Source organism: Lutra lutra, chromosome 2 (assembly GCF_902655055.1).
Source record: "Lutra lutra chromosome 2, mLutLut1.2, whole genome shotgun sequence".
Taxonomy (NCBI): Eukaryota; Metazoa; Chordata; class Mammalia; order Carnivora; family Mustelidae; genus Lutra; species Lutra lutra.
This window is the reverse complement of record NC_062279.1, coordinates 95,371,451-95,393,677: the sequence shown is the minus strand read 5'-3', so window position 1 is coordinate 95,393,677 and position 22,227 is coordinate 95,371,451. Positions and strand designations below refer to the sequence as shown.

The 22,227-nt window shown below is 35.9% G+C and overlaps 1 protein-coding gene across 1 annotated transcript in view; it reads right to left on the bottom strand.

Moving 5' to 3' along the window:
- The window catches only part of GRID2 (glutamate ionotropic receptor delta type subunit 2), a 1,463,802-nt gene that overhangs the window by 257,688 nt on the left and 1,183,887 nt on the right, over positions 1–22,227 (bottom strand). The window contains 1 exon segment of the mRNA XM_047717994.1: positions 21,011–21,323. Coding sequence (XP_047573950.1) covers positions 21,011–21,323 — 313 coding nt within the window.

The window sequence follows — 22,227 nt, the reverse complement described above, 5'->3', positions numbered from 1 at the left end:
TTGTTTGGTATGAGGAATCACCTACACTTTGGATATGTACTTATGTCATTATTTATAATATTCTCAGTTGATAAACTACCTAAATTAAATGATAGTCTCAGATAGTCAGATTTGAGGTTTGAATTGCATTGCACTCAAATCTTAGAGTGAAACCAAGGAAGCATATCTGATAGCTTACAAGTTTGACCTCTGCAATTACTGTTCATTTTCTAAGCTTTCCTGGGTGTAAATGCATATTAAATTGCCTTTTGGTGCCAGGAATGACTTTTTCTCAGCCAAATGACTCTCTTTTGGCTCATCAGTTAGGTATGTATTCTATGTAATTTAGTAATGCGAAAGTTATTCATTCCAACTTATAAATGTCCATCTTGGACATTGCATGCGGCCAGCTTCATTATCTTACATTATTATAAAAAATGTGTTTGTGTTACAAAGTAAGTTTTAATGCTCATCCTTTTTAGTGAATTGTTCAGGTCATCAAATATAATTTCTAACTTGCTTAACTCAATTCAAGTCAGCATTTGTAGAACGTCAATTGGGTCAATACTAGTTCAGAAGAAAAAATTTAAAAGTCAATGAACATCATATAAACATTTTAATTTTCACTCTTTAACCTAAACCATGCTCTATATTTGGAGGATTGACTATTACAGATTCACTTTGAAATATTCCATTTTCAGAAGTGTCACTATCTATACAACTATCTGCAACAACTATAGGGGGACCTATTCAACTATAATTGTACTATTTCCCAGCACCGACATAAGATTTGACCTTGTTTGTCCAATGGCTTAGAGATTAAGTATAGCCTTGATGGATGAACTGCACATCATTTTTCAAAGGAAGGTTTTCTGAGGGATGATGCTGAGTTTATAGATTTCCAGTGTGGCTAAAACTAGTGTCTATTTAATCTTATATTCCAGATGGTCTTTTGTGACCAAATGACTGTAAATTTAAAAATCAAGAAATTTTTTAATCAAAATTTTTAATCCTTGATAAGGGAAACTGAGAGTAAAATGTTATTGATTTATTTTTCTGAGAGAGAAGCAAAAGAATCCAGTACTATTATGAATGTTAGCAGATTTAAAAAATCTTTTTGGATAAAGGAGAAGTATATATAAATTTCAAGCAAATAAAAGTAATAAAGATCTTCAATTACATCCTTTTACAGGAAAAATTTTCTATAGAGAGGTTTACTACTACTGATTTAGGAACAGGGGAGTTATTTAACTCTACTCTGAATGCAAACTGTTACTAGCAGTTTACTTTGGTATAGGGAAAAAATTCTCTCTCCATATCTAGATATGGGCATAGATATATATGGATAGAAATTTACAACTACCTCTATATATTAAATTTCTTTATCTATCTATAGATAGATACATACTTCGATCTAATATAGATATGTAGTCCAAATAAAGGGCTAAAATAATTTATGTAAAATAGCAATTATTGTTTTCAGAAAGATATAGGAGTTGATTGAGAAGGAAGAAATAAACTGAGAATGCCATTACTCTTGCTCCTCTCTCTAGTCCTTTTTTACCAAGAGCACTGGGTAAGATTACTTACAAGAGAATGGTTTTCTTCAGGAGCTGTTACCATAAATAAAGCTGGCAGTAATATGTGCCTTTTCATTTAATGTTGATATGTTGTCTGAAATGGATAACCATAATTACTTGATCTGGAGAGTAAAAAAGAGTGTGACTGGCTCTTGGAGTTAAGGTTTTTGGAAGATTCACTGGATGGACAAATGCTGTAAGCAATATATATCAGCCTAAATAGACAAACATTCATGCAACTACGAAATATAGTCATGACTCAGATACAAATCTATGATTTTTTGAAACATTTCTTAAATCCCTAATTATGCTGGAGGACTTGGAAACACAACAGAGAACAGTTTAACAGTTAATGCCTTCTAAAACCTTTTTTTTTTTAAGTTTATCTAAATGTTTGTCCTGCCACTCCTCTACTTAAAACACTCCAGTGACTCTTCATTACTACAAAGTAGAAGCCGAAAATTATACAGCCTAATCTCATCTGAGTTTAGGGATGTCTCTGACCTCTCCTCCTACTAAGTTGTCCTTCTGGCCTCTTGAAGCAGGTCATTGTATTTGTGATTCCCTACACCTGACCCCCCTGCCCACCGCTTCAATATCTCTACAGCACATTCCTTCCCATCCTCCAGGTCCTTGCTCCAATCTCAAATGCTTAGAGGCTTACTTAAATGAACCTACTGAACCTATTGAAAACTGTGACCCTTCCATATATACTTCAAATTCCCTTCCTTCTGAGCTACTTTTTCTATAATATTTGAGTTCTGATACACTGTGTCATTTACTTATGTATGTATGTATGTATGTATGTATGTATGTATGTATCTAGCCTATTGTTTTTTACCCGCCTCTCTTCACTAGAATAACAGCTCCATAAAAGCCTGAATCTTTGTTTTTCTCAGGAAGGTATCTCCAGGAACTTGAGGAGTGTCTGTCACATTGTAGACATTCAATAATGTTGAATAAATAAGTGACTTATAATTTGGACCCCAAACTCTTAGATTTAAAGTATGTAAAACATGTTTTAACCCCAAAAGAAATGTTTCTTTGAAAAACATGCATAAAAGTCAGCCCATTGATTGAGGAAGTGGTATCACAGAGGAATTCAGGCCTATATAATAGAGCTCTCATATATTCATTAAGATAGCTAATGGAAAAGTGCACTTATTTAATTGGTCATTAGTCTAATTCAGAAATAGTGCAACATGAATTTTACATACAATTTTTTTTTTTATTTTCTCAGCAGAATAGGCTGGTCTGAAAAAATAAAGATATTTTGATATCTGTTAAGACAATGAATACATGACAAACTTAAGACTTCCTTTGTTCAAGATAACATTAAATAAAGGAAGTTTATTCCCAGTGTTAAGTTGGTGGCCAGTGGTGTAGTTAATTAAGAGAAAATGTCAATAGAACTTAACATTGTCACAGCATAATGGTTCCTGCTGCTAGATATATGTCAAGAGAAAGATAAATAATATGAAGTGATTTATTAAGCAGTGCCACACTCCAGGCAATGCATTTCTAGAGGATTATAGTACTCCTTGGGTGGTGATGTAAGGCAGAGGACTAAGGACTAAGTGGCCTTGACTCTGAGAGTTGTATAGCAATAGTACAGAAATGTAGTGCTTGCTGCAGCCCTGCTGATATAGCAAAGTTACTTTATATTTAGAAGGAAAGGAGAGACCATCAGATATTAGAAAGGATCTAAGGTAGAAGAGAAAACTGTCAACAATTCTTCATGACTTTGTAGATAATTATGTGAAATCATACTATCTCAAAATTTCAAAGCCAAAAATATTACAATCACCTCTGCTTAAAATACAGACTTCTCAAAAAATTCTATTTTAGGACACAAATGATTGTTCCTTTAGGAACTTAGTAACTTCTTTCAGCAGAAACTATTAAAATAATTTTTGGAAAAGTCTCAAAATATCTTTTATTCTTTTTCAATAATTTATTTTTAGATTATTAATATTGATCAAATAATATCAAAGACAGTTTAATTTAGAATTAACCTTGTGAATACTGACATGGCATATTCTTTGCTTTAACCCACAAATTTAACTCACAATACCATTATGTGCTTTGATTTTATCAGATGGAAGTCACAAATTTTACTGGTTACTTAGAAATTGTTTTCATCTTAAAATTAACCTTAAATCTGATGTTATATATTCCAGTGCTGCAATAATATAAACTAAAGGGTACATATATTTAACTATATTACTTATAACTTTCCTATGCATTATATTGTATTTCAAAAGTATCTATAAGCATTGCATGTATGTTTTTTTTGTTTTAAATTTTATTTTTTATAAACATATAATATATTTTTATCCCCAAGGGTACAGGTCTGGGAATTGCCAGGTTTACAAACTTCACAGCACTCACCATAGCACATACCCTCCCCAATGTCCGTAATCCCAACCCCCCTCTCCCAAGCCCCCTCCCCCACATCGACCCTCAGTTCGTTTTGTGAGATTAAGAGTCACTTATGGTTTGTCTCCCTCCCAATCCCATCCTGTTTCATTTACTCTTCTCCTACCCCTTAACCCCCCCATGTTGCATCTCCTCTCCCTCATATCAGGGATATCATATGATAGTTGTCTTTCTCCGATTGACTTATTTCGCTAAGCATGATACCCTCTAGTTCCATCCACATCGCCGCAAATGGCAAGATTTCATTTCTTTTGATGGCTGCATAGTATTCCATTGTGTATATATACCACATCTTCTTTATCCATTCGTCTGTTGATGGACATCTAGGTTCTTTCCATAGTTTGGCTATTGTAGACATTGCTGCTATAAACATTCTGGTGCAGGTGCCCCTTCAGATCACTACGTTTGTATCTTTAGGGTAAATACCCAGCAGTGCAATTGCTGGGTCATAGGGTAGTTCTATTTTCAACATTTTGAGGAACCTCCATGCTGTTTTCCAGAGTGGTTGCACCAGCTTGCATTCCCACCAACAGTGTAGGAGGGTTCCCCTTTCTCTGCATCCTCGCCAGCATCTGTCATTTCCTGACTTGTTAATTTTAGCCATTCTGACTGCTGTGAGGTGATATCTCATTGTGGTTTTGATTTGTATTTCCCTGATGCCGACTGATGTGGAGCACTTTTTCATGTGTCTGTTGGCCATCTGGATGTCTTCTTTGTAGAAATGTCTGTTCATGTCCTCTGCCCATTTCTTGATTGGATTATTTGTTCTTTGGGTGTTGAGTTTGCTAAGTTCTTTATAGGTTTTGGACACTAGCCCATTATCTGATATGTCATTTGCAAATATCTTCTCCCATTCTGTTGTTGTCTTTTGGTTTTGTTAACTGTTTCCTTTGCTGTGCAAAAGCTTTTGATCTTGATGAAATCCCAATAGTTCATTTTTGCCCTTGCTTCCCTTGCCTTTGGCGATGTTCCTAGGAAGATGTTGCTGCGGCTGAGGTCGAAGAGGTTGCTGCCTGTGTTCTCCTCAAGGATTTTGATGGATTCCTTTCTCACATTGAGGTCCTTCATCCATTTTGAGTCTATTTTCGTGTGTGGTGTAAGGAAATGATCCAGTTTCATATTTCTGCATGTGGCTGTCCAATTTTCCCAACACCATTTATTGAAGAGGCTGGCTTTTTTCCATTGGACATTCTTTCCTGCTTTGTCGAAGATGAGTTGACCATAGAGTTGAGGGTCTATTTCTGGGCTCTCTAGTCTGTTCCATTGATCTATGTGTCTGTTTTTGTGCCAGTACCATGCTGTCTTGATGATGACAGCTTTGTAATAGAGCTTGAAGTCCGGAATTGTGATGCCACCAACTTTGGCTTTCTTTTTCAATATTCCTTTGGCTATTCGAGGTCTTTTCTGGTTCCATATAAATTTTAGGATTATTTGTTCCATTTCTTTGAAAAAAATGGATGGTACTTTGATAGGAATTGCATTAAATGTGTAGATTGCTTTAGGTAGCATAGACATTTTCACAATATTTATTCTTCCAATCCAGGAGCATGGAACATTTTTCCATTTCTTTGTGTCTTCCTCAAATTCTTTCATGAGTACTTTATAGTTTTCTGTGTATAGATTCTTAGTCTCTTTGGTTAGGTTTATTCCTAGGTATCTTATAGTTTTGGGTGCAATTGTAAATGGGATTGACTCCTTAATTTCTCTTTCTTCTGTCTTGTTGTTGGTGTAGAGAAATGCAACTGATTTCTGTGCATGGATTTTATATCCTGACACTTTACTGAATTCCTGTATAAGTTCTAGCAGTTTTGGAGTGGAGTCTTTTGGGTTTTCCACATATAGTATCATATCATCTGCGAATAGTGATAGTTTGAATTCTTCTTTGCCAATTTGGATGCCTTTAATTCCCTTTGTTGTCTGATTGCTGAGGCTAGGACTTCTAGTACTATGTTGAATAGCAGTGGTGATAACGGACATCCCTGCCGTGTTCCTGATCTTAGTGGAAAAGCTTTCAGTTTTTCTCCATTGAGAATGATATTTGCGGTGGGTTTTTCATAGATGGCTTTGATAATATTGAGGTATGTGCCCTCTATCCCTACACTTTGAAGAGTTTTGATCAGGAAGGGATGCTGTACTTTGTCAAATGCTTTTTCAGCATCTATGGAGAGTATCATATGGTTCTTGTTCTTTCTTTTAGTAATGTGTTGTATCACATTGATTGATTTGCGGATGTTGAACCAACCTTGCAGCCCTGGAATAAATCCCACTTGGTCGTGGTGAATAATCCTTTTAATGTACTGTTGAATCCTATTGGCTAGTATTTTGGCGAGAATTTTTGCATCTGTGTTCATCAAGGATATTGGTCTGTAGTTCTCTTTTTTGATGGGATCCTTGTCTGGTTTTGGGATCAAGGTGATGCTGGCCTCATAAAATGAGTTTGGAAGTTTTCCTTCCATTTTTATTTTTTGGAACAGTTTCAGGAGAATAGGAATTAGTTCTTCTTTAAATATTTGGTAGAATTCCCCTGGGAAGCCATCTGGCCCTGGGCTTTTGTTTGTTTGGAGATTTTTGATGACTGTTTCAATCTCCTTATGGGTTATGGGTCTGTTCAGGCTTTCTATTTCTTCCTGGTTCAGTTGTGGTAGTTTATATGTCTGTAGGAATGCATCCATTTCTTCCAGATTGTCAAATTTGTTGGCGTAGAGTTGCTCATAGTATGTTCTTATAATTATCTGTATTTCTTTGGTGTTAGTTGTGATCTCTCCTCTTTCATTCATGATTTTATTTATTTGGGTCCTTTCTCTTTTTTTTTTTTTTTTGATAAGTCTGGCCAGGGGTTTATCAATCTTATTAATTCTTTCAAAGAACCAGCTCCTAGTTTCATTGATTTGTTCTATTGTTTTTTTGATTTCTATTTCATTGATTTCTGCTCTGATCTTTATTATTTCTCTTCTCCTGCTAGGTTTAGGGTTTCTTTCTTGTTCTTTCTCCAGCTCCCTTAGGTGTAGGGTTAAGTTGTGTACCTGAGACCTTTCTTGTTTCTTGAGAAAGTCTTGTACCACTATATATTTTCCTCTCAGGACTGCCTTTGTTGTGTCCCATAGATTTTGAACCGTTGTGTTTTCATTATCATTTGTTTCCATGAATTTTTTCAATTCTTCTTTAATGTCCTGGTTGACCCATTCATTCTTTAGAAGGATGCTGTTTAGTCTCCATGTATTTGGGTTCTTTCCAAATTTTCTCTTGTGATTGAGTTCTAGCTTCAGAGCATTGTGGTCTGAAAATATGCAGGGAATGATCCCAATCTTTTGATACCGGTTGAGACCTGATTTAGGACCCAGGATGTGATCTATTCTGGAGAATGTTCCATGTGCACCAGAGAAGAATGTGTATTCTGTTGCTTTGGGATGAAATGTTCTGAATATATCTGTGATGTCCATCTGGCCCAGTGTGTCATAAGGCCTTTATTTCCTTGTTGATCTTTTGCTTGGATGATCTGTCCATTTCAGTGAGGGGAGTGTTAAAGTCCCCTACTATTATTGTATTATTGTCGATGTGTTTCTTTGATTTTGTTATTAATTGGTGTATATAGTTGGCTGCTCCCACGTTAGGGGCATAGATATTTAAAATTGTTAGATCTTCTTGTTGGACAGATCCTTTGAGTATGATATAGTGTCCTTCCTCATCTCTTATTATAGTCTTTGGCTTAAAATCTAATTGATCTGTGCTATGGTGAGTGCTGTGAAGTGTGTAAACCTGGCGATTCACAGACCTGTACCCTTGGGGATAAAAATATATTATATGTTTATAAAAAATAAAATTAAAAAAAATCTAATTGATCTGATATAAGTATTGCCACCCCTGCTTTCTTCTGATGTCCATTAGCATGGTAAATTCTTTTCCACCCCCTCACTTTAAATCTGGAGGTGTCTTCGGGTTTAAGATGAGTTTCTTGTAGGCAACATATAGATGGGTTTTGTTTTTTTATCCATTTTGATACCCTGTGTCTTTTGATTGGGGCATTTAGCCCATTAACATTCAGGGTAAGTATTGAGAGATATGAATTTAGTGCCATTGTATTGCCTGTAAGGTGACTGTTATTGTATATTGTCTCTGTTTCTTTCTGATCTACAACTTTTAGGGTCTCTCTTTGCTTAGAGGACCCCTTTCAATATTTCCTGTAGAGCTGGTTTGGTATTTGCAAATTCTTTCAGTTTTTGTTTGTCCTGGAAGCTTTTAATCTCTCCTTCTATTTTCAATGATAGCCTAGCTGGATATAATATTCTTGGCTGCATGTTTTTCTCATTTAGTGCTCTGAATATATCATGCCAGCTCTTTCTGGCCTGCCAGGTCTCTGTGGATAAGTCTGCTGCCAATCTAATATTTTTACCATTGTAAGTTACAGACTTCTTTTCCTGGGCTGCTTTCAGGATCTTCTCTTTGTCACTAAGACTTGTAAATTTTACTATTAGGTGACGGGGAGTGGACCTATTCTTATTGATTTTGAGGGGGGTTCTCTGAACCTCTTGGATTTTGATGCTTGTTCCCTTTGCCATATTGGGGAAATTCTCTCCAATAATTCTCTCCAATATACCTTCTGCTCCCCTCTCTGTTTCCTCTTCTTCTGAAATCCCAATTATTCTAATGTTGTTTCGTCTTATGGTGTCACTTATCTCTCGAATTCTCCCCTCGTGGTCCAGTAGCTGTTTGTCCCTCTTTTGCTCAGCTTCTTTATTCTCTGTCATTTGGTCTTCTATATCGCTAATTCTTTCTTCTGCCTCATTTATCCTAGCAATGAGAGCCTCCATTTTTTATTGTACCTCATTAATAGCTTTTTTGATTTCAACTTGGTTAGATTTTAGTTCTTTTATTTCTCCAGAAAGGGCTTTTATATCTCCTGAGAGGGTTTCTCTAATATCTTCCATGCCTTTTTCGAGCCCGGCTACAACCTTGAGAATGTCATTCTGAACTCTAGATCTGACATATTACCAATGTCTGTATTGAGTAGGTCCCTAGCCTTTGGTACTGCCTCTTGTTCTTTTTTCTATGGTGAATTTTTCCGCCTTGTCATTTTGTCCAGATAAGAGTATATGAAGGAGCAAGTAAAATACTAAAAGGGTGGCATCAACCCCAGGAAAATATGCTTTAGCCAAATCAGAAGAGATCCAAAATCGTTAGGGGGGAGAAAGGGGATAAGAACTGGTTCAGAAAGAAAAAAATAAGAAACAAAAAAGAAAACCAACGAAGAAAAAATATAAAAAGGAAAAAATATATAGATACATACATATTAGATAAACTAGTTAAAAAACATTAAAAAAGATAAGGGTAAAAGTTAAAAAAATTTAGCAGAAGAAGAGAAAAAAAAATTGAAAAAGAAAAAAAAATTAAATTAACTGCAAGGCTAAAGAATCATGGAGAGAAAGCCGTGAGTTCCGTGCTTTGCTTTCTCTTCCTCTGGAATTCCGCTGCTCTCCTTGGTATTGAAACTGCACTCCTTGGTAGGTGAACTTGGTCCTGGCTGGGTTTCTTGTTGATCTTCTGGGGGAGGGGCCTGTTGTAGTGATTCTCAAGTGTCTTTGCCTCAGGCGGAGTTGCACCACCCTTACCCGGGGCGGTCTGAGTAATCTGCTTGGGTTTGCTTTCGGGAGCTTTTGTTCCCTGAGCGCTTTCCATAGAGTTCCGGAGGGCGGGAATAAAGATGTCGGCCTCCCCGTCTCTGGCCCAGAGGAGCCGAGAGCCCGGGGCCCCACTCCTCAGCGCGCCCTCAGAGAACAGCGCCCAATTACTCCCGTCACCCTGGCCTCTGGCCGTCCTCAGAGCTGACCGAGCCTGCCACCGGTTCAAGGTAACCCCGAGCTGAGAGCTCACTCCTCGGCTCTGTCTCTGTAGCCGGCCGGCTTCCCCGTTCTAATACCTGTAAGCTCTGCAACACTCAGACGTCCCCGATCCTTCTGTGACCCTGCGGGACCTGAGGCCACACTGACCCTGCATGGGCTTCACCCCGGTTAAGCCTCTGGAGCGATGTCCCTCAGCAGAACAGACTTTTAAAAGTCCTGATTTTGTGCTCCGTTGTTCCGCCGCTTGCCGGGAGCCGGCCCCTCCCCCCGCAGTCTATCTTCCTGTCGCTTTGGATTCACTTCTCCGCCAGCCTATTCAGAAAGTGGTTGATTTTCTTTTTCTAGAGTTGCTGTTCTTCTTCTCTTCAATCTCCCTTTGGATTTGTAGGTGTTTGCAATCTTTAGATAAGCTATCTAGCTGATCTCCCACTACCTGAAGTAGTCTCAGCTTGCTACTTCTCCGCCATCTTGACTCCTCCCCCCGCATTGCATGTATGTTAATGATGAAACTACAGTTTAGCAATTCTTAAATTTAAAAGAATTCCATCAATGAATTTAAAATTTTAGCATAATATTTAATATGGGTTATATTTATTTATAAGCGATAAGATTGCTTTTAGTTTTATCAATATATTAAACAACCAAATAGTTATTGATATTGCAAAAGAATGAAACTGGATTATTACCTTATACCATAGACAAAAATGAACTCAAAATGGATTAAAGACTTGAATGTAAGACCTGAATCCATAAAACTCCTGGAAGAAAACATAGGTGGTAAATTTCTTGACATTGCTCTTGGCAATGATTTTTTTTTTGGATTTGACACCAAAAACAAGGGCAACAAAAGTAAAAGTAAACAAGTGGGACTATGTTGAACTAAAAAGCTTCTGCACAGCAAAGGAAAACACCAACAAAATGAAAAGGCAATGTATCGAGTGGGAGAAAATAGCTGCAAATCATATATCTGCTAAGGGGCTAATATCCAAAATATATAAAAAACTCATACAACTCAATAGCAAAAAAAAAAAGTCTGTGTAAAAGTTGGGCAAAGGATCCAAATAGACATTTTTCCAAAGAAGACACATGATGTTCAATATCACTAATCATCAGGGAGATGCAAATTAAAACCACAATGAACTATAGCCTCACACCTATTAGAACAGCTATTATCAAAAAGACAAAAATTAATAAGTGCTGGCAAGGATGTGGAGGGAGGGAATCCTTGAGCACTGTTGGGAGGAATGCAAACCGGGGCAGATGCCCTGGAAAACAGTATGGACCTTCTTCAAAAAATTAAAAACAAAACTACCATACATCCAGCAATTCTACTTCAGGGTATTTAACCAAAGAAAATGAAAACACCAACTTCAAAAGAAATTGTATTGTATTCCCCTGCTCCTTACAGCATTATTTACAATAGCTAAGGGGTGCCTGGGTGGCTCAGTCATTAAGCATCTGCCTTCTGCTCAGGTCGTGATCTTAAGATCCTGGGATGGAGCCCCACATCAGGCTCCCTGCTTGGCAGGAAGCCTGCTTCCCCTGTCCTATTCTCTCTGCTTGAGTTCCCTCTCTTGCTGTGTCTCTCTCTGTCAAATAAATAAAATATTTAAAAACAAAAGCAAAAAGAAAAGAATAGCTAAGAAACAAAAGCCACCAGAGTGTCCATTATGATTGATGAATGCGTAAAGAAACATGTTATATATAGTCATACATGTTATATATGCATATAAATTTTTTCATTCTTTTCCATGTCTGAATAATATTTCAGTGTATATCATGGAATATTATTCAGTCATGGAAGAAAATGAAATCTTGCCATTTGCAACAACATGGACAGCACTTGAGGGCATATGTTAAGTGAGATAAGTCAGACAGAGAAAGGCAAATACCATATGGTCTCACTTACATGTGGACTCCAAAAAGCAAAACAGATTAAAAAACTGAGCACACAGACACAGAGGACAGATTGGTGATTGCCAGAGGCAGTGCAGGCCAAATGGGTGAAAGGAAGCAAAAGGTACAAACTTCCAGTTATAAAATAAATAAGTCACAGGGATGTAATGTACAGCATAGTGACTATTGTCAATAATACCACATTATGTATTTGAAAGTTGCTGTGAGTAAATCTTAAAAGTTCTCATCATAAAAAATTCTGTAACTACATGTGCTTATTAGATTTATTGTGGTGATCATTTCACGATGTGTACAAATATCAAATCATTATGTTGTATACTTGAAACTAATGTAATATATGCCAATTATGCTTCAAAAATTATTAAATATTCTAAGTTTCAATACTGGCCTTGTGAGTGTAATAAGCAAAAACTGAAGTACCATCATCATCATCATCATTTCAATTCTGGAATGGATCCAAATGGTTCTAAGCTGCCATGAGTGGCAGTCTGTGAGCATTGATTAGTTTAGGAAAATTAGCCTTCTATATGATGTTCATACTCAATTTTGTGCTATTTTAGTTACAGATTTTAAAACATAATTCCAAAAACAAAACACATTTACATAGTCCTTACAGATTAATCTCCTAAAATTATTCAATCTTTTTAAGGACTTAATATATAAATTAGAAGCATCCTGAATCAAAACTTAATTCCATTCAGTCTGAGTTCATTATTTGTTGCATCTTGGGCCCTGCTGTGCTACAGTTTATCACAATATATGTGATGATGATGTACTTACATGGGAAAAAAATGCTTTTAGTTTTTCATATCTAGCTGAATGACAAAGTTATTCTGAATTTTTTAGTATATGGTTTTTACTATAAGCATTTTCATCAGCTAGACTAGTTTTCCTAATATATTTCCTTATGCCTAATTAAATGTTTCCTTGAAATAAAGCTTATCTTCTGTGAGGTAATTATGAGTGTATAAAGTTTTAAACAATATGGTTGATTCTATCTCTTGCTGTGGCCTGCAAAAATGTTGAGGTAATTACAATGTTGAGTGCCTATTTTGTCATGCACACAGTTTTAAGTGTTTTATATCCATGAGCAATCAATTTTTCAAACACCTGATGAAGCAGGCAATTATTATTCAGAGAACTGAGGCACCTAGAGGTTAAGCAACTTGTCCAGTGTCATATAGTTAGTAATGGTAGATACAGGATTTAAAACTGAGCTCTATCTCAAAGAAACACAAAGATATGAAAATAGTTCTTAAATTAGGTATTGATGATAGAATCCTACAATGTTAGAGCTGAAAGAAAATTTTAAAATTTAGCACTTTATTTTATAGATCAGAAAGCAAAGATAGAATGACTTGATTGGACAATTCATTTCTTCCGTTGTCACTAGGTAAAAAATAGGTTCCAAGTCTGTGTTCCTCATTTTGATAGGTCATGACTTTGTATGTATTTGACCTAATTACAGTGCGCCAAATAGCAGCATACCTGTAAACTCTAAGCTCATCATGACTCGTGGTTTCCTCAACATGATAATTATGATTCTGTGATGGAGCTATGTGTTTACCAGTTTGTTTCTCTTGAACGTTGAAAGCTCCATGAAGACAGACACCATGCTGTCCTCCTCACCCTCGTGACTAGATAAATAATTCTTATTTAATAACTAAACAGATGTTTGCTGGAGAAAAAAAAAACTTGAAATCATACAGGCAGAAGAAATACTGTAAGTACATGCTCAAGTACTATAAAATACATGGATATAAACATTAAGTGCTAGGAAACAAGTGGAGCAGACAGGATAAACTACATAGCTGCCCCAAATGGATTGCTAATTTAGAGTCGAAGAGACAGAGCTGTAAATATAAAGAGACTCTATAAATTTTAGTCATGGCCACAAATCAAAGAGCAATTTTATGTGTCCAAAGCATGGAAATATGGGTCATGCATCGGTGTTTTGTTAAATCTTAATATAAAGACGAACGATTGTCATCAAGAAATGTAGCTTACAAACAAGGGACACTATTATATATGATGAGATATGTGATGTGAATTTATATATTATATTATACATTGTAATTTCTCTGCCTTAAAATTGTGAAAAATTAAAGTCTATGCCACATTCAAGGGTATTTAACAAAAGTATCACAGGACTTTATTACTAATCAATTTTGTAAACCAGAGAATATAGTTGGGTTATAAGTATGCATCTTAGTGCTAGGTCAACTGTCATTGTTAAACTTTTAAATATGTATTCATAGGTGAAGGGAGAAATATGGATTCAGGTCAAACAAAAATTGAATTTCCAAATTTATATTCTAAACTGATGGTCTCTATTAACACCTATAGTCTTTTGATCTCAATAGTTTAACTTTGATCAATCCTAAATGATCTTTAGAATAAATTTATCTTGGGTGATGTCTGACCCTATTCCTGTTACTTAAGGTGAGGGGTTTTGTAAAATGATACAGTAAGTACTGAGTACTACCATGATATCAATGCTATTTTAAAGGACCCATGACACCTCCTTTTCCATCACTTAAATTTAGATTTTTTTAAAAGATTTTATTTATTTATTTGACAGAGAGAGACACAGCGAGAGAGGGAACAAAAGCAGGGGCAGTGAGAGGAGAATCTGGTTTCTCTCTGAACAGGGAGCCCGATGTGGGGCTCGACCCCAGGATCCTGAGATCATGACCTGAGCCAAAGGCAAACGTTAATGACTGAGCCACTCAGGCGCCTTTAAATTTAGATTTTTTAAAACTTTTTTTTTTTTCTTATAGCACTTGGGGAAGAATAAAAACCTAACTCAGAGTATCTTAAAATCACTTTTCAGTGTTGATTTTTTTTTTTTTTTAAATGGCTCTCAGGAAACCACTCCTTTGTTTCCTTAAATACTAAAATAACGCTTCTAATTATGTATGCATCCTTAAGGAGTTCAAAGTAGTCGAGAAAATGTTTTCACCAGTTCTTGTTCGGTAAGCATTTTATGAGCAGAAATCTGATTTTTTTTGCCTCATATGCCTTGATGACTTTCAACTCTTCAAAAGCCCAGTTTAGCATGAGAAAGGATTTTCTGGCTCAAATCATGAAGAGCTGGTATTAAAATAAATGAAATTCAGGGGCATATTACATACTTATAATTCATGGGATCATTGCTTAGCAGCTCATTACAGTTCATTGGAAATGTAAACCAATGGATTCCCATCTTAGCATCCCTGCATTGTTTTCTATCATACAAATTACTCATTACCCACACCCATAAGGATAGACTTAGAATAGTATCTGAGAACATGATAGCTCAACTACTTTTTTTTTTTCCTTTGGTGGTGAATTCTGGTGATAAAATGAAAGAAAATGAGCACCTTGTCATGTTTTAAATCAGCATGGGGAAATTCTCAAGTGGATGTGACAGTTCTCAGGATGCTTGGCACTCCCTTTGTTAAGGACTGCCAATCATAATTAGCAACAACAGAGATGTTTTTTGAACCTAAATAACAATTACAGAGAACTTTTTTGAGTTAATATCCGTAAGAACAGAAAGTAGAAAGAAATTTGTCTCTATAGTCCGGTTAGCCTGTCACCGGGAATTACTCTCATTTTCCCTGCGTTCATTAGGGTCAGTAAACAAGAGTTAGCCAATATCATTTTTGTTATATTCAAATTGAACGTGAACGATCAGATAACATTACAAAGGAATGGATTTAGCTACTGCATTACAAGGTTTGAATCCTTTGGGGTTTTGCGACTAGGACATTGATAAATTTCGTATATTTGATATCTACACTATAAAAATGGATGTCTTTTTGAGTTATTCTCCTATGCAAAGTTTTAAAGAGATGCTCTCTCATCAACAATCTCTTTAGTTGCCTAGTTTGATAGAGAAGAATGTCTGATTCCTTTTTGTGTGTGTGGAAATGAGAAAGTTGTGATTCTTGTAGCAGTGCAATCCATCTGGCAGTGGAAAGAGCTCTTTATTTTCTTCCAAAAATTGTCCTGGGATCTCAAAGACTGAGCAATGCCTCTCCCATTAACTCTTGAGCAGCAGCCATCAGGTTATCTTCTACTATTCCTAAAGGCCCCCTTTCTATTCATCACTGGCATCAGTGGAGCTATTTGATCTTTAAGAAAGCTTCAAAGGAATTATCTTTCTTTATTCTTTCCAATATAATTCTGTCTGCTCTTCTCATCGGAAGGGGTTTTTTTGGTCCCATTTGGCTATGGCCCATTTTGATGGTTCCAAGCCTGCTAGAACTGTATCTTTCTTATTTATGACCACACTCAAAACATCTAAGTTGGGCATGACATACAGCATGCCCGAGAAACAGTAAGTAAACCAGTAGATGTAGTTATTCCTTATTTTCCTTTTCTTCTTCCTATTCCTGCCATATAGTTGGTACTTAATAAATGCTTGCTGGTAAATAAACATATGTAATAACTATAAATATTTTACATGATTATAAATATTTGTACATTCTACAATCAGACAAAAGCAGCTGAGGCAAACTCTGAAATTTCCTTTTGCAAGTAAACAGCAAACAAATTGTATTCAACCATATGTGTGAAAAAGTCATAGAGGCCTCCCACCCCCAGGCCCAGATGATATTAAGAATCACTTCACATAAACAAAACATAAGGGATCTTCAAAAAATCAAACCCTAGTTGTTTAAGTATGTTGATTGCAGAGAAATGCATGTAGACATGGAAATAAAGGAGGATATAAAATGACAACAAAACTTGCATAAAATTGGTCTCTCATTCATGCATTTAACTATCTAATTCACAAGCTTTAATGTTTCAGCCAAACAGATGTACTAAGTTTATCTCTATAATGGGCCATACTGCTTTTGCACAGTTGGATTCCCTGAGCTATTTTTCTAGAATGCTTTGAAGTTACAGACTTTTTTTTAAAAATCAGAATTAGTAAACAACTAGCATATATTTATCATTTTTCTTTTAGCTGTCCCTAAACTGTTTTTTCAGAAATACATCCGATAATACATGAAATGCTTTTTATCCCTATTCAATCTGATCTAGTGACTCAGTAAAGACTGTAATCTGAATAACAGCTGTACTTCTTAAAAAGACTATATTTTTGTTGAAAATTATCACTAATTTTAACGTCATTGCCTGTCTATGGACACTGTCATTGACTGATTCTTTTTTTCATAGAGTTTAGGAGCTTTTCCTTAATTTATTTTTAATCAAAATGTAAAGTTGCTTTCTGTATCTTTTCGCGAATTGACCTTTTCATTGTTAGGAAGAATGGCAACATTTCAGAGATGAAGTAGTTAACCATACGCAATTCCACATTATCCATCACTAGAAATTTGTATTAATGTACAATCAACCTACAGGCTGTACAATTCATTTAAAGGCTCAGTTGGGATGGAAAAGCTTAACATATTTATAACTTTTGATATCTGTGTCATGTTTACATAACTAGAAAATCATGCTAACCATATGGGTAATTTTACTTATCTTTTTCTCTTGGATGTGCCCCCAAAATTAGTTTGGCTACCTGGAGGCAGAGTTCAGAAAGCATGTCAACATCCTAAGAAATAAAGGTTCAGCAAATTCAATACCTTATTTATAAGTTCCTCATCTTAGCTACTTAATAAAATACACCAGTAGAGACATTCTGAGTAATTTCCTGTTAGGTTTAGTGAATTTAGATCATTGGGGAACACATTATAATCTAATAAGCACAATATTGCAGTTAATGCCATGCTTTGTTAAGTATTTAGCATGTATTTATTCATTTAGTTGATCAGTTTGTATTTATCAAGCACTTAATATGTACAAGACACTGAGGTATAGGCAAAGGGACTATAAAGATAAGACACTGTTTTATGTTCAAAGGACTCAGATGGAGACAAATGAAGAAAAGGCAATTACATAATAGTTTATAAGTGTTATAATAAATATATCTTCAGAAGTTTAGAAGATGGTTCCTAACCCCAGCAAATATTTCCTAAAAGAAGTGAGTTCAAAAGAAGAAATAGAGGATGCATAGTAAATTACCATATGAAAGCAAAGAGTAAGAATAGAGATTAAGCAGGTTAGTAATAAAGGCATTTCAGGAACTGAAAGGAACAGAAGCAATGGCAAAGAGTCATGACACAGTCTTGTGTTCAAGGACAAAAGCCATTTGGTGTAACTGAACAATTAAATGTGAGGCATGGGTGGTAAGAGATGAGAATTGAGCCCGGGACGGGAGCCCAATGGTAGAATACTGTTCCTGTTCCAAATAACTCAGACTTCTAAACTGTGAGCATTGAGGAGCCAAGAAAATATTTAAAGAATGGGAATTATGTGTTTAGCTCTCCCTGATAGAAATAACTTGAATATATATGCAAGTATGTGGAACATATGTTTGCAGGGGACAAAACAAAAAAGAAAGACATGTTAACAAGATTCCTATAGTTGAGATGAGAAATGAAGTAGGTCTAATCTAGGTAACAGTGTAGGCTTATCTGTCTAGGTGAGACAAGCTTTTCACTTCTAGAAATATTTAGAAGGCAAAATTCATAGGGCTTGATAACAGTTGGATATAAAGGATAGAAGGAAGACGAAACCAAAACTGTTTTCAAAGATTCTAACCTGTGTATCTGAGTGGCTGGCAATGCATCAGCTGGAATAAAGAATATGAGAAGCTACAAAGCTTTAAAGTGTAAAATAAGTTCAATGTTTGGCATGTTGGAAATCATGGTGCTTTTGCTATATCCAGAGAGTGGTCTAGTGAGCAGCTGGATATATAAAACAAAAATCAAAGAATGGGTGATGTAGGTTTGGTGGTCAACTGAATATTGGTGGTTATTAAAACTATGTACAGAAAATTGGGTGGATTGGGAAGAATAAGGTGAAAACAAAGGTTAATTACATCTAACTATACCAACATTTATTTTTAGACTGCTCATATCTATCAGCATCTCCTAGCTCTTTCTCCTCATTTATTGATGACTTTGGCACCTGGCTCATTTTCTTTCTCTCCAATCTGAGCTGACTATCATTGCAGGTGGTTCATTTAATCCTCTGGGCTCTCAGTTCCTTGATCAGCTTTGAAGTCCCTCACCAGTACTTAACTTCAGGAATCCATAAATACAAACTTCAAACTCCCTCACACTGATATTTCCACTTTTGTTCTTTGACCTCATCAAGAACTCTATTCTCTCCCACTACTACTCTATTACTCTCCCATCTTACTCTTCTTGAATTGTCATTATTGGTCTTTCTATTTTTTTATTGCTTCATGTACCCTACGAGCTGCCATTTTAACCATTATCTTGCCAATAATCTAAAATCATTTGCTTTGTTATCCTTTTTCTATGTGCCTAACTATCCATAGCTGAGTCTGATTTGTTTTCATTTTTTACTTATCTGGTAAGCAATTATGTGACCCTTATATGAGTTATTTTATCTAAGAACTTCATAATTTTACCTGTTTTAATTCTTATAACAAAGTCATGAGACAGGCACAACCAGGATGTTCCCTACATCATAGGATGTTCCTATGAGGAACTCACACCATCATACAAGTTTGTGATCCCCAACCTGGACTGTAACATTTTTTTGTTTCATTGACTCTTTTTTTTCTCCTTCTGGAATGCTCTTTATGGAGAAATTAACTACCATTCTGTGAGAAGGGCCACACTATCCCATGAAGAGAGACCATATAAGAAAACTGAAGCTACCAGCCCTCAGCCAGCATCAGTTACCAGACATGTAACTGAAATGGACAAGCCTTCAGATTAGTTCATTTTCTGAGTTGTCTAGTTGAGTCCTCAGACATCACTGAGTAAAGACAAACCATCCTTCCTATGTCTTGTCTAAACTTCTGACCCACAGAATCGGTAGGTTTTGGAGGATCTGGTGATGCAGCTACAGTCACTGGAATACTACCAATAACAAGTTCATTGCTAAATACAGTAAGTATCTTTCAAGTCTTACTTTTACTTGATTTTTTGAAATGTTTAATGTAGTTGGCCAAACCTGCCATCTTTAAATATTGTCTTTATTTGGTATGTATACCACTACATGCTATACAAGATACTTGGGTCTTTCTCATTACTCCTTATCAGTTGCCACTGAAAGCTCCTCTAACCCATTCCTTTTCTTAGAGCTCTGGCCTCGGCCGTCTCTGGACCAGTGGATTCAATCAGGAGTTTGCAGTTGAGAACAATTACTCAAATTTAATGAAAGATCTAATAGCAAGTGTGAATAAAAAAGAAGATGCTATTGAAATTTATAAATATTAAGGCAAAAGTGTCATGTATCTTCATTGTGACACATATTTCTCCTCTTTAATATATGTGATAGGTTTGTAAGAAACTATCAATCCCCTAAGTATTTTATTATTTCATTCTGTGCAATGACAATAGTCTCAAAAAAGGAGTTTAGTAAGTATTATTCTATTCTAAAATGGTGAGAGTAATAGAATTAACTAGACAACTTTAAAGAATAGGGAAGATTAAATATTGAATAACAAAACAAAGACATCCTTTAGAATATAATGAAGTTAAAAGTTAAATCATTGGTAAAGATTAATTAACTATTAAGATGAAAGATAAGGGGCATCTGGGTGGCTCAGTGGGTTAAAGCCTCTGCCTTTGGCTCAGGTCATGATCCCAGGGTCTGGATCGAGTCCCACATCAGGCTCTCTGCTCATCAGGGAGCCTGCTTCCCCTCCTCTCTCTCTGCCTACTTGTGATCTCTGTCAAATAAATAAATAAAATCTTAAAAAAAAGATGAAAGATAAGACAATATTTGTTATCAGAATCTTAAATTAATCAAAGTTTTTCACTGTCACTGAATATTTTTAATATATTAAATAATGTCTCTGAACAAAGAACCAGTCCCAACATGTCTTACATATGTAAATAATTAAACAGTGTCTGTTCTGGTAGTAAGCTATTTCATCCCAATAAGGCTATTTCTCAGAATGTCAGAGAAAGGAAAAAAAAAATTAGTGGAGGAGGAGGGGAAATCTGATCTTGAGTTTCTTGTTAACCTTACCTCTGACATTCATTTTTGGCTTTGTTGATGAAATTGAACCTACATCAAAAGATAATGAACCATTTTTGTGGAAAACCTGCTGTGCTTGAGATCCTCTAGGAAAGGGTAGGAAATATTCTTTCCTGAGCATTTCTGTGAAGACCCTTTAGAACACTTATTGATGTCAGATACAGAACATTCTTAACTGATTCATGGCATTTGAAACATATTCCTTTTTCAGACTAAAAAGCATTTTTTTCTCCTTACCTTGCTGTACAAAGGATCCATACACAAACCACATGGAATTGTAGAGAGTAGTAGAAGTCATTGATCCCATTTGTAACCGTGGAGGATTAAGCCAATTCAGGAGATAGACCAGAAGACCCACCAGAAGAACAGTGCCAGCGATGCAAGCCCATAGAGACAGATCAAATGGTGCAAGACAGGCAAACATATCCACTGTCTTTTCAGCCCTTTGAAGTAGTACTCCCACTGAGTAGTCCATATAGCGTGTTGTAAAGTCCACCACATTCTCACGATCCGGGGTGATGGTTAAAGCAGAAATCCCTATGTCGGCTCTCTGAGAAATTGAAAGAGAAAATATTAAATGAACAATGTGAAAAACAATTTGATTTGTGGTGCTTCAGCCTGCCTTAAGGAAAAGAAAACAGATGCCTCCGGCAACGTCTTTAGTCTTTTTATATAAACTGAAAAACACTGCAGAGATTTCTTAGAGGCAAACTCTGTGTAAATTTTGCATTTCTCACTGCAAATCTTGCCCTACCAGAGTCAGAAGAAATTACCTTGTTCATGTTATCAGTGCATGTGAAATCAGTGAAGAATATTTCAGACCCAGTATACCTGAAGGAAATTGTCTTTTTTCCTTGGGTCATTTTGTAAAAGCCATCATTAGCACAGTAGCAAAGGCAAAACTTATTCTAAAGGATTCTTTCTGAGAAAATGCTCCCAAGATATATAATTATGTTCTTAACATGTAAATTATTAAGCAGGTAAATTAAAAAACTCCCTCAACATAGCATTTTACTCTTGGTTTAGATTTCTTTGCATCAGAAGTATACATATATTATATATATATTCTCTCTCTCTCTCTCTCTCTATATATATATATATGTTCTCTGCATCAGAAGTACATATATTTTTTAAAGACTTTATTTATTTATTTGACACAGAGAGAGAGAAAGAGAGAGAGAGAGCACAAACAGGGGGAACAACAGGCAGAGGGAGAGGGACAAGCAGGCTGTTCACTGAGCAAGAAACCCGATGTGGGGCTCGATCCAGGACCTTGGGGTCATGACCTGAGTTGAAGGCAGATGCATAACCAACTGAGCCACCAAGGCACCCCCAGAATTTATATTATTAATCTCTAAATATATTACAATTTGTTAGAACTTTCATATAGCTCTAAGCTATAATGTCATTTGCTGGAAGTCTCTACCATGATTTTATTGTATAAACCTCAGAAA